This window comes from Spinacia oleracea, plastid (genome assembly GCF_020520425.1).
Source record: "Spinacia oleracea plastid, complete genome".
NCBI lineage: Eukaryota > Viridiplantae > Streptophyta > Magnoliopsida > Caryophyllales > Amaranthaceae > Spinacia > Spinacia oleracea.
This window is the reverse complement of record NC_002202.1, coordinates 72,501-82,500: the sequence shown is the minus strand read 5'-3', so window position 1 is coordinate 82,500 and position 10,000 is coordinate 72,501. Positions and strand designations below refer to the sequence as shown.

Genomic DNA, 10,000 nt, shown 5'->3' with positions numbered 1-10,000 from the left:
TAAAAAAAAAGAAAAGAAAGCAGAATTTGATGTCTTTCGTCTGTACGGATTACATCACCCAGAGCCAGGAAAGTGCGATGAGATAACTACAAGAGGTTACTCGATATCTATGTCTGTTGACAAAGCCCGAAGAGTAATTGATCAGATCCGTGGGCGTTCCTACGCCGAAACACTTATGATATTAGAACTCATGCCCTATCGAGCATGTTATCCCATTTTTAAATTGATTTATTCTGCAGCAGCAAATGCTAGTCATAATAAACAATTTAATAAAGCAAATTTAATTATTAGTAAAGCCGAAGTGAATAAGGGCATTACCTTAAAAAAAGTAAAACCGCGAGCTCGAGGACGTAGTTATATGATAAAAAGACCTACTTGTCATATAACTATTGTATTAAGAGATATAACCCACTTTGATTCATATGATAAATTTTTAGAGAGTTTAACCCCCAAAAAGTTAATAGCTTTATTAGGTCTTATGTCTACAGGGAGACGGCGCGAATTGTTGTGTGGTCGTTTTAGAGAAAACCATAAAATAAAGAGTTTTTTATACAAAATAGCCTTATTTAAAAGATATGAGGTAATGTAATATGGGACAAAAAATAAATCCACTTGGTTTCCGACTTGGTACAACACAAAGTCATTATTCCCTTTGGTTTTCACAACCAAAAAACTATGCAGAAGGTCTACAAGAAGATCAAAAAATAAGGGATTGTATAAAAAATTATGTACAAAAAAATACAAAAACATCCTCGGGTGTCGAAGGAATTGCACGTATTGAAATTCAAAAAAGAATCGATCTGATACAGGTGATAATCCATATGGGATTCCCAAAATTATTAATAGAAAATAGACCACAAGGGGTCGAAGACCTAAAAATAAATGTACAAAAAGAATTGAATTGCGTGAACCGAAAACTCAACATCGCTATTACAAGAATTGCAAAACCTTACGGGGACCCTAATATTCTTGCAGAATTTATAGCCGGACAACTAAAGAGTAGGGTATCATTTCGAAAAGCAATGAAAAAAGCTATCGAATTAACCGAACAAGCTGATACAAAAGGAATTCAAATCCAAATTGCCGGCCGTATCGATGGAAAAGAAATTGCACGTATCGAATGGATAAGAGAAGGTAGGGTTCCCCTACAAACGATTCGCGCAAAAATCGATTATTGTGCCTATACCGTTCGAACAATCTATGGCGTATTGGGGATAAAAATTTGGATATTTATGGGCGAGGAATAAAAAACCTTTACTTAACTTAACTTGTTTTTTGGTATTGATTTAATGATGAAACACAAAATGACAACCTTTCTCATTCTTTTTTCCATCCAATCAATTCTAATTTTTAATCCCATAAGGTTTAATAAAAATTTGATTGACCTTTTGATAGAATTGCTATGCTTAGTGTGTGACTCGTTGGTTTTTGTTAAAATTAAGACTAAATAATAAAGAACGAACACTATAGTACAAAATATAAACTCATAACTCATAGAACTAATAACCAACTCATCGCATCACATTATCTGGATCCAAAGAAGCAGTCAAGATATGCAATTTTAGTCCTATCATTATAGCAACTGCATTTTTTTTGGCATAAACAATTCATTCGATTTATTGTCAAACAAAATTAAAATACAAAAAATAAAAAAAGATCCGGATAAATGGAAAGGTGAGAGAAAGAAAAAAAGAATATAATAGAAAAGATATATGATTCCAATATGTAAGGTTTTTCAAAAATCTCATAAAATAAATGTAATAAAGCATCAATACAGATTGACACATAATTATATGATATATAATTTGTTCGTAGAAATAAGAGCTTCGAGCCAATAACGACTAAGAGGGTTGTCTCAAGAACAAATTTCATTACGAGCTCCATTGTAGAATTCAGACCTAACCATTAATCAAGAAGCGATGGGAACGATGGAATCCGTGAATATATAAGATTCAATTGAAAAAGAATTCTGATGATTCATTGGGAAGGATGGCGGAACGAACCAGAGACCAATTCATATATTATGAAAAAGGAAAAGCTAACTATACAACTGAAATAGATATTGAAAGAGTAAATATTCGCCCGCGAAAATATATATTTTTTTCTTTTTTATATCAATGAATTGAAAATAAATAAAAAAGAAAAAAAAATATTTAGTATATACCAAAATAAAAATATATAGTAAACTAGATGAATCCAAAAGAATTTTTTTATTCAGTATATTATTACATTTATATTAATATATTAATAACTATCTAAAAATAAAATTGGACTTTTTTCATTCGCGAGGAGCCGGATGAGAAGAAACTCTCACGTCCGATTCTGTAGTAGAGATGGAATTTAAAAAATAACCATCAACTATAACCCAAAAAGAACTAGATTCCGTAAACAACATAGAGGAAGAATGAAGGGAATATCTTATCGAGGGAATCGTATTTGTTTCGGAAGATATGCTCTTCAGGCACTTGAACCTGCTTGGATCACGTCTAGGCAAATAGAAGCAGGGCGGCGAGCAATGACACGAAATGCGCGTCGCGGTGGAAAAATATGGGTACGTATATTTCCAGACAAACCAGTTACAGTAAGACCCGCGGAAACCCGTATGGGTTCGGGGAAAGGATCTCCCGAATATTGGGTAGCTGTTGTCAAACCAGGTCGAATACTTTATGAAATAAGCGGAGTAGCCGAAAATATAGCCCGAAGGGCTGTCGCAATAGCGGCATCGAAAATGCCTATACGAACTCAATTCATTATTTCAGGATAAGAATGTCGAACTAAAGGAAATGGATCTTTTGGATAAAAACAAATAGAAGTTTTTTTTGGACAAACAATATTTCTTTTTCTTTTTCATCCTTTGCATTTATTTTTGCATTGAAAGAACAGATAAAAACAAAATATGATTCAACCTCAGACCCATTTGAATGTAGCAGACAACAGCGGGGCTCGAGAATTGATGTGTATTCGAATCATAGGAGCTAGCAACCGTCGATATGCTCGTATTGGTGACGTTATTGTTGCTGTGATCAAAGAAGCAATCCCCAACACGCCCTTAGAAAGATCAGAAGTGATCAGAGCTGTAGTTGTACGTACTTGTAAAGAACTAAAACGCGACAACGGTATGATAATACGATATGATGACAATGCTGCAGTTATCATTGATCAAGAAGGAAATCCAAAAGGAACTCGAATTTTTGGTGCAATTGCCCGGGAATTGCGACAAAAATTTGCGAAAATAGTTTCATTAGCTCCTGAGGTATTATAAGATGATGAAGTAGAATATTTGAATGAAATAGTAGATTGTGTATCACGTATATAGCTTTTATTTTTAATTTTTTATTAATTAATAATAATAAATTAATAAAAAGACATGTTGATTATATCAAATTTTTGGGGCACCACTTATTTTAGTTCATCATGGGTAAGGACACTATTGCTGATATAATAACCTGTATACGAAATGCTGACATGAATAGAAAAGGAACGGTTCGAATAGTATCTACTAACATCACCGAAAACATTGTTAAAATACTTTTACGAGAAGGCTTTATCGAAAATGCGAGAAAACATCAAGAAAGAAACAAATATTTTTTGGTTTTAACTCTGCGACATAGAAGAAACAAGAAAGGGCCTTATCTAAATACTTTCCATTTAAAAAGAGTCAGTCGACCTGGTCTACGAATCTATTCTAATTATCAACGAATTCCTAGAATTTTAGGTGGAATGGGGATTGCAATTCTTTCTACCTCGAGAGGTATAATGACAGATCGGGAGGCTCGACTAGAAGGAATTGGCGGAGAAATTTTATGTTATATATGGTAATCCCTATACTATTCGAATTGGATCCAAAATTTCCTACTTGTGAACAAAAAAAGAGAAAGGACAGCTTGTCTAATATCACTCCTCTATTAGTTGATACTTTAAGGGGGTTTTGTCTGGAATGAAAGAACAAAAATGGATTCATGAAGGTTTGATTACCGAATCACTTCCTAATGGTATGTTCTGGGTTCGTTTAGATAATGAAGATCCGATTCTGGGTTATGTTTCAGGACGGATACGACGTAGTTCTATACGAATTCTACCGGGAGATAGAGTTAAGATTGAAGTAAGCCGTTATGATTCAACTAGAGGTCGTATAATTTATAGACTGCGCAACAAGGATTCGAACGATTAAACAGTTTTTCAACTTCAACACTCCTTTTTACAAGAATACAATCCGAGATTCAAAATATTAAGAAACTTATTTTCTTCCAAGAAATAGATTTAAAATGAAAACTAAGGAATAATAAATATGAAAATAAGAGCTTCTGTTCGTCCAATTTGTGAAAAATGTCGACTGATCCGCAGACGGGGACGAATTATAGTAATTTGTTCTAACCCAAAACATAAACAACGACAAGGATAATAATTCTACTATAACTAAAAACGAAAAAGAATTTTCTATAAAGAATTGCTAAAAGATTTGATTGATGTAAAAAAAAACGGAAGGATTTGTTTTGACATGAAATGGATATATCCATATACCTTTGACTCATATTTATGAGATGAAAAAATATGGCAAAACCTATACCAAAAATTGGTTCACGTAGAAATGGACGTATTAGTTCGCGTAAAAGTGCACGTAAAATACCAAAGGGTGTTATTCATGTTCAAGCAAGTTTTAATAATACCATTGTAACTGTTACAGATGTACGAGGTCGAGTCGTTTCTTGGGCTTCTGCCGGTACTTGTGGATTCAGGGGTACAAAAAGAGGAACACCATTTGCGGCTCAAACCGCAGCGGGAAATGCTATTCGTACGGTGGTGGAACAAGGTATGCAACGAGCAGAAGTCATGATAAAAGGTCCTGGTCTCGGAAGGGATGCAGCATTACGGGCTATTCGTAGAAGCGGTATACTATTAAGTTTCGTGCGAGACGTAACCCCTATGCCGCATAATGGCTGTAGGCCTCCTAAAAAAAGACGCGTCTAGAAAAAAGAATTGAAGAGATTTCAAGAGAAATAAATGATTCAAAGATATGATCAATTTTGTAAAATATTACTATGGTTCGAGAGAAAATAAGAGTATCTACTCAGACACTTCAGTGGAAGTGTGTTGAATCAAGAACAGATAGTAAATGTCTTCATTATGGACGCTTTATTCTCTCTCCACTTATGAAGGGTCAAGCTGATACAATAGGCATTGCGATGCGAAGAGCGTTACTTGGAGAAATAGAAGGAACATGTATCACACGTGCAAAATCTGAAAAAATACCACACGAATACTCTACCATATTAGGTATTCAAGAATCAGTACACGAAATTTTAATGAATTTGAAAGAAATAGTATTGAGAAGTAATCTATATGGAACTTGTGAGGCGTCTATTTGTGTTAGGGGCCCCAGAGGTGTAACTGCTCAAGATATCATCTTGCCACCTTATGTAGAAATAGTTGACAATACGCAGCATATCGCCAGCTTGACGGAACCAATTGATTTGTGTATTGGATTACAACTCGAGAGAAATCGGGGATATCATATAAAAGCGCCAAATAACTTTCAAGACGGAAGTTTTCCTATAGATGCTCTATTCATGCCTGTTCGGAACGTGAATCATAGTATTCATTCTTATGGAAATGGGAATGAAAAACAAGAGATACTTTTTCTCGAAATATGGACAAATGGTAGTTTAACTCCGAAAGAAGCACTTTATGAAGCCTCTCGGAATTTAATTGATTTATTAATTCCTTTTCTACATGCGGAAGAAAACGTAAATTTAGAGGACAATCAACACAAAGTTTCTTTACCCCTTTTTACCTTTCATAATAGATTGGCTGAAATAAGGAAAAACAAAAAAAAAATAGCATTGAAATTCATTTTTATTGACCAATTAGAATTGCCACCTAGGATCTACAATTGCCTAAAAAAATCCAATATACACACATTATTGGACCTTTTGAATAACAGTCAAGAAGATCTTATTAAAATGAAGCATTTTCGCATAGAAGACGTAAAACAAATATTTGGCACTCTAGAAAAGCATTTCGTAATTGATTTAAAAAATAAAAGATGAAAAAAAGTAATTGAATAGATGTATCTAGGGAAAATTCACGTTGAAGTGACTATTCCCTAGATACACACGCCGTGTTATTTCATAATTAAATCAATTTAAAAAAGGCCTAAAGTTAGGGATTTATCAATAGGTAATGTTGCTCCAATACCTAACCAAAGGGCCACTACGGTACCAACCAAAAAGACAGTTGTAGCTACTGGACGACGAAATGGATTTTGGAATTTATTAACATTTTCTAAAAAAGGAACTGTTAATAATCCCGCAGGTACTGAAGCCATTAAAAGAACGCCTAATAACTTATTTGGTACTGTACGAAGTATTTGAAATACAGGAAAAAAATACCATTCAGGTAATATTTCCAAAGGAGTTGCAAATGGATCCGCCGGCTCGCCAATCATTGATGGTTCTAAAACTGCTAAGCCTACGTTACACGCAATAGTACCTAAAATTACTACAGGAAAAATATATAAAAGATCATTAGGCCACGCGGGCTCCCCATAATAATTATGCCCCATACCTTTCGCTAATTTAGCCCTTAATACAGGATCATTCAAGTCAGGTTTTTTTGTTATTAGGATAGGTGAATTCTTATAGATTCAATTCATCCCCCGAAAGAACCGGACATGATAATTTTTCATCATCCGGCTCAAGCAAGAATCAAAAGAACCAAATGGATCCATAATATATATATCTTATCCATCTATAAAGGTTCCCTGTAAGAACCTATTTATTAAATCCTACTTTCCAAAGTTGTAATTATCCACGGAAAAGAATTCTGCTCTTACAAATAAATGCTCAACACCCAAGTAGGCTTATAAAGTTGATCATGATCAACTGCTTTTCGGGTCGTCTCATACCTTATGATTGGTGTTTATCTCCAAAATACTTGGAGATTTTGACTTTCTATAAAAATAGAAAATTATATATATTACAAATAAAGGGTTTACTTGTTACTAATATCGCCTAGTTTCTATTGTTCTTTAGATCCCTAGTTTCACTCCGATAGTATCATAGATCAGGTCAATGCAAAGGAAATGAATGCATTTCAATACTATTCAAATTAGTAATAAACAAAATCTAGATTATATCATGCAAAATCACACATTCGACTGGATCTTACGGAGCCCGTTCATGCATCACATGATTCAGGGTTGATCATAGAATAGATTCTCTTCAAACGAACCAACCTATCCTCTCTATAGGACTTACTTCTACGGCGGTTGGACAAATGAAAAGACACATTTGAGTATGAATTTCAATGTGGCAGAAAAGGATATATACCTGCACGGCCTAATCAATAGTTCAAGTCACACACTCCCATAATCCATTTTCATTTCGTAGAATTACCTTCAACTAGTGATGTTATGTTAAATAACTAAATACAAAATTATGGAGTTGAAGGAAAATGTCCAAATACATGGATTATTATTTTCAATAATCCATACATGTAGCAATGAAATACTATTGTTCTTCCCTCAAGTGATAAATGATTGATTACAAATAGGTATGATATACCTTTTCTATTCTATAATTCTATAAGGGACCAGAAATACCTTGTTTACGTATCATTAGAAAGTGCATTAACATAAATACGGCAGTAAGAAGAGGCAATACAAAAGTGTGTAAACTATAAAAACGAGTCAAAGTAGATTGTCCCACACTAGCACTTCCACGTAATAACTCTACCAAAGGCGATCCTATTACAGGAATAGCATCCGGTACGCCTGTTACAATTTTTACTGCCCAATAGCCAATTTGGTCCCAAGGTAAGGAATAACCAGTTACTCCAAAAGACGCGGTCAATACACCCAGAACCACGCCTGTAACCCAAGTCAATTCTCGAGGTTTTTTAAACCCACCGGTAAGATACACACGAAATACATGCAGGATCATCATTAGAACCATCATACTTGCCGACCACCGATGAACGGATCGTATTAACCAACCAAAGTTGACTTCAGTCATTATATATTGAACAGAAGCAAAAGCATCAGTAACGGTTGGACGATAGTAAAAAGTCATCGCAAACCCTGTAGCTACTTGTACTAAAAAACAAGTAAGCGTAATTCCGCCTAGACAATAAAATATGTTGACATGAGGAGGAACATATTTACTAGTTATATCATCCGCAATCGCCTGAATCTCGAGACGTTCTTCGAACCAATCATAGACTTTATTGAGATAGGTAAACTATTAAACCCCCCTAAGAACTGTATATGAGACTTTCATCTCGTACAGCTCAAGCAGACACACTCAAATACTAATTAAAAGGGATATATATAATAGAAAGTTTAAAACTTATTAATCCACTTTTTTATTTTTTTCGGAAGATAGGAAGGAATAAACATCCGAAAGTTCTTCTTTGTGTTGATAATGCCAAAATATCAAGTCGGCTCATTCGTCTTTCTCTTGATTGTGACTACAGGCCTCTTGAATATTCTCTTTTCCTTTTTTTTTATTTGTGTATAATTATAATGTGACTTTTCTTTTTTTTTTATTATCATTGATAGGAATTTATCTTGTTAAGACCCTATGAATCGCTTGAACCCCCAGATTCATACTAGAACCACGATGATTCAATAAAACCCTAAAGCTAAGCACAAAGATTCTTTGAGTAAGAACCATTGTATTATTACTTATTCAATCAATAGGATAAATAATACAAAAAAATTTGTCTGTTGGTTAAACAAATATAGGTATAAAAAGGAGTTTGAAATAAAAAAACTCTTTCAATTTATAACTTCTAATTCTTTCCAAATTTTTTAGAATCCGATCTCGAGGCTTGAATATTAAATATGAATCATAGTTCAAATATTTCTTGATCTATTTTAGCTATTCCGTGTTTCAGATACCAAAAAAAATATCCGACGAGGTATAACCATCTCTATCAGGATAAGATGACAGACTCATTATTCTGTATTATCAATAGGATCAATTATAACAAGTCACACACTCATATTCCGGAAATACAGAAAGAAAGAAATTCCGCGATCGAACTACCAAAAGGGATAGAAATAGGAGTCCTAAAAAATCACTTTGTATTTTTTGTGTATCGAAAAGCTAGAACTTCCTGGTTGTTTTTGTAAATTTAATTCATGGAAATTCCATCCAGTAAAACGGACGAATTATAAATTTCCAAAATAATAGATAAGAATACTGCAAATAAAGCCATTGCAACTCCCATCAAAGGAGTAGTTCCCCACCCAGGAGCTACTTTACCATATTCCGAATTCAACGGTTTCAATAAAGCCCCTACAGTAGTAGGTTTTGGACGAGATCTAGAACTACTCTCAACGGTTTGTGTAGCCATAAATCTGATTATATTCATTGAGGTCTGTTGACTTTGTATACCATTCCGTTGTAAATAAATGATTTTATCATAGATCCATTGTGGTCTTAAAATTATCTAATAATGGAAACAGCAACCCTAGTCGCCATCTTTATATCTGGTTTACTTGTAAGTTTTACTGGGTATGCTTTATATACCGCTTTTGGGCAACCCTCTCAACAATTAAGAGATCCCTTCGAGGAACACGGAGACTAGTCGACGTAATGAGCCTTCCAATATTGGAAGGCTCATTACGTCAATTGAAATAATGAAAAATCATTTCATTTTTTAGTTGAAATTTTAGGAGGTTCCCGAAAAAAGATCGCAAAAAAAATAATCCCTAAAGTAGAGACTAATAGAAATGTATAAACCAATGCTTCCATAGATTCGATTGTGGTTTACAATTATAGCTTCCATACCTGTTTACTTGGGACTATTTTCCCAATAATGAAAAAAAAAAAAGAAAAGGCGGTGATTTAAATCAAGATTGCTCTAGTATCCTATGTCAAACCATAAAAAAATAGAGGCAAAAAATCATAAAGCAATGTTGTATTAAACTCCTTGTCTTCTTGTAGTTGGATCTCCAATTTTTTGGAATGCGCCAAATTCTACTTGAACATCCAAA

The 10,000-nt window shown here is 34.0% G+C and overlaps 15 protein-coding genes; 10 read left to right on the top strand and 5 right to left on the bottom strand. All coding sequences in view use genetic code 11, as the record gives it.

Annotated features, from left to right (window-relative positions):
- rpl22 (ribosomal protein L22) overlaps positions 1–589 on the top strand; it is a 600-nt gene extending 11 nt beyond the window's left edge. Inside the window, exon 1 of the mRNA in view lies at positions 1–589. This exon is cut by the window's left edge and continues 11 nt beyond it. Within this exon, the coding sequence (NP_054974.1) occupies positions 1–589 (589 nt within the window).
- A 1-nt stretch (position 590) lies between these two features.
- rps3 (ribosomal protein S3) lies at positions 591–1,247 on the top strand. Its single transcript has one exon. The coding sequence runs from the start codon at positions 591–593 to the stop codon at positions 1,245–1,247; it is 657 nt and encodes a 218-aa protein (NP_054973.1).
- Positions 1,248–1,402: 155 nt separating this feature from the next.
- Positions 1,403–2,764, top strand: rpl16 (ribosomal protein L16). One transcript has 2 exons: positions 1,403–1,411; positions 2,366–2,764. Exons 1-2 carry the CDS (start codon positions 1,403–1,405, stop codon positions 2,762–2,764), a joined length of 408 nt encoding a protein of 135 aa, NP_054972.1.
- A 132-nt stretch (positions 2,765–2,896) lies between these two features.
- Positions 2,897–3,262, top strand: rpl14 (ribosomal protein L14). Its single transcript has one exon. It carries the CDS (start codon positions 2,897–2,899, stop codon positions 3,260–3,262), a length of 366 nt encoding a protein of 121 aa, NP_054971.1.
- Positions 3,263–3,414: 152 nt separating this feature from the next.
- Positions 3,415–3,819, top strand: rps8 (ribosomal protein S8). Its single transcript has one exon. It carries the CDS (start codon positions 3,415–3,417, stop codon positions 3,817–3,819), a length of 405 nt encoding a protein of 134 aa, NP_054970.1.
- Positions 3,820–3,937: 118 nt separating this feature from the next.
- Positions 3,938–4,171, top strand: infA (translation initiation factor 1). The gene has a single exon. The coding sequence runs from the start codon at positions 3,938–3,940 to the stop codon at positions 4,169–4,171; it is 234 nt and encodes a 77-aa protein (NP_054969.2).
- Positions 4,172–4,288: 117 nt separating this feature from the next.
- Positions 4,289–4,402, top strand: rpl36 (ribosomal protein L36). The gene has a single exon. It carries the CDS (start codon positions 4,289–4,291, stop codon positions 4,400–4,402), a length of 114 nt encoding a protein of 37 aa, NP_054968.1.
- Positions 4,403–4,551: 149 nt separating this feature from the next.
- rps11 (ribosomal protein S11) lies at positions 4,552–4,968 on the top strand. Its single transcript has one exon. The coding sequence runs from the start codon at positions 4,552–4,554 to the stop codon at positions 4,966–4,968; it is 417 nt and encodes a 138-aa protein (NP_054967.1).
- Positions 4,969–5,039: 71 nt separating this feature from the next.
- Positions 5,040–6,047, top strand: rpoA (RNA polymerase alpha subunit). Its single transcript has one exon. It carries the CDS (start codon positions 5,040–5,042, stop codon positions 6,045–6,047), a length of 1,008 nt encoding a protein of 335 aa, NP_054966.1.
- A 95-nt stretch (positions 6,048–6,142) lies between these two features.
- Positions 6,143–7,368, bottom strand: petD (cytochrome b6/f complex subunit IV). One transcript has 2 exons: positions 7,361–7,368; positions 6,143–6,617 (listed from the first exon to the last, which is right to left on the bottom strand). The coding sequence occupies exons 1-2, from the start codon at positions 7,366–7,368 to the stop codon at positions 6,143–6,145; spliced, it is 483 nt and encodes a 160-aa protein (NP_054965.1).
- A 212-nt stretch (positions 7,369–7,580) lies between these two features.
- petB (cytochrome b6) lies at positions 7,581–9,004 on the bottom strand. One transcript has 2 exons: positions 8,999–9,004; positions 7,581–8,222 (listed from the first exon to the last, which is right to left on the bottom strand). The coding sequence occupies exons 1-2, from the start codon at positions 9,002–9,004 to the stop codon at positions 7,581–7,583; spliced, it is 648 nt and encodes a 215-aa protein (NP_054964.1).
- A 131-nt stretch (positions 9,005–9,135) lies between these two features.
- On the bottom strand, positions 9,136–9,375 carry psbH (photosystem II protein H). The gene has a single exon. It carries the CDS (start codon positions 9,373–9,375, stop codon positions 9,136–9,138), a length of 240 nt encoding a protein of 79 aa, NP_054963.1.
- An 84-nt stretch (positions 9,376–9,459) lies between these two features.
- psbN (photosystem II protein N) lies at positions 9,460–9,591 on the top strand. The gene has a single exon. It carries the CDS (start codon positions 9,460–9,462, stop codon positions 9,589–9,591), a length of 132 nt encoding a protein of 43 aa, NP_054962.1.
- Positions 9,592–9,656: 65 nt separating this feature from the next.
- On the bottom strand, positions 9,657–9,758 carry psbT (photosystem II protein T). The gene has a single exon. The coding sequence runs from the start codon at positions 9,756–9,758 to the stop codon at positions 9,657–9,659; it is 102 nt and encodes a 33-aa protein (NP_054961.1).
- A 169-nt stretch (positions 9,759–9,927) lies between these two features.
- psbB (photosystem II 47 kDa protein) overlaps positions 9,928–10,000 on the bottom strand; it is a 1,527-nt gene continuing 1,454 nt past the window's right edge. The window contains exon 1 of the mRNA in view: positions 9,928–10,000. This exon is cut by the window's right edge and continues 1,454 nt beyond it. Coding sequence (NP_054960.1) covers positions 9,928–10,000 — 73 coding nt within the window.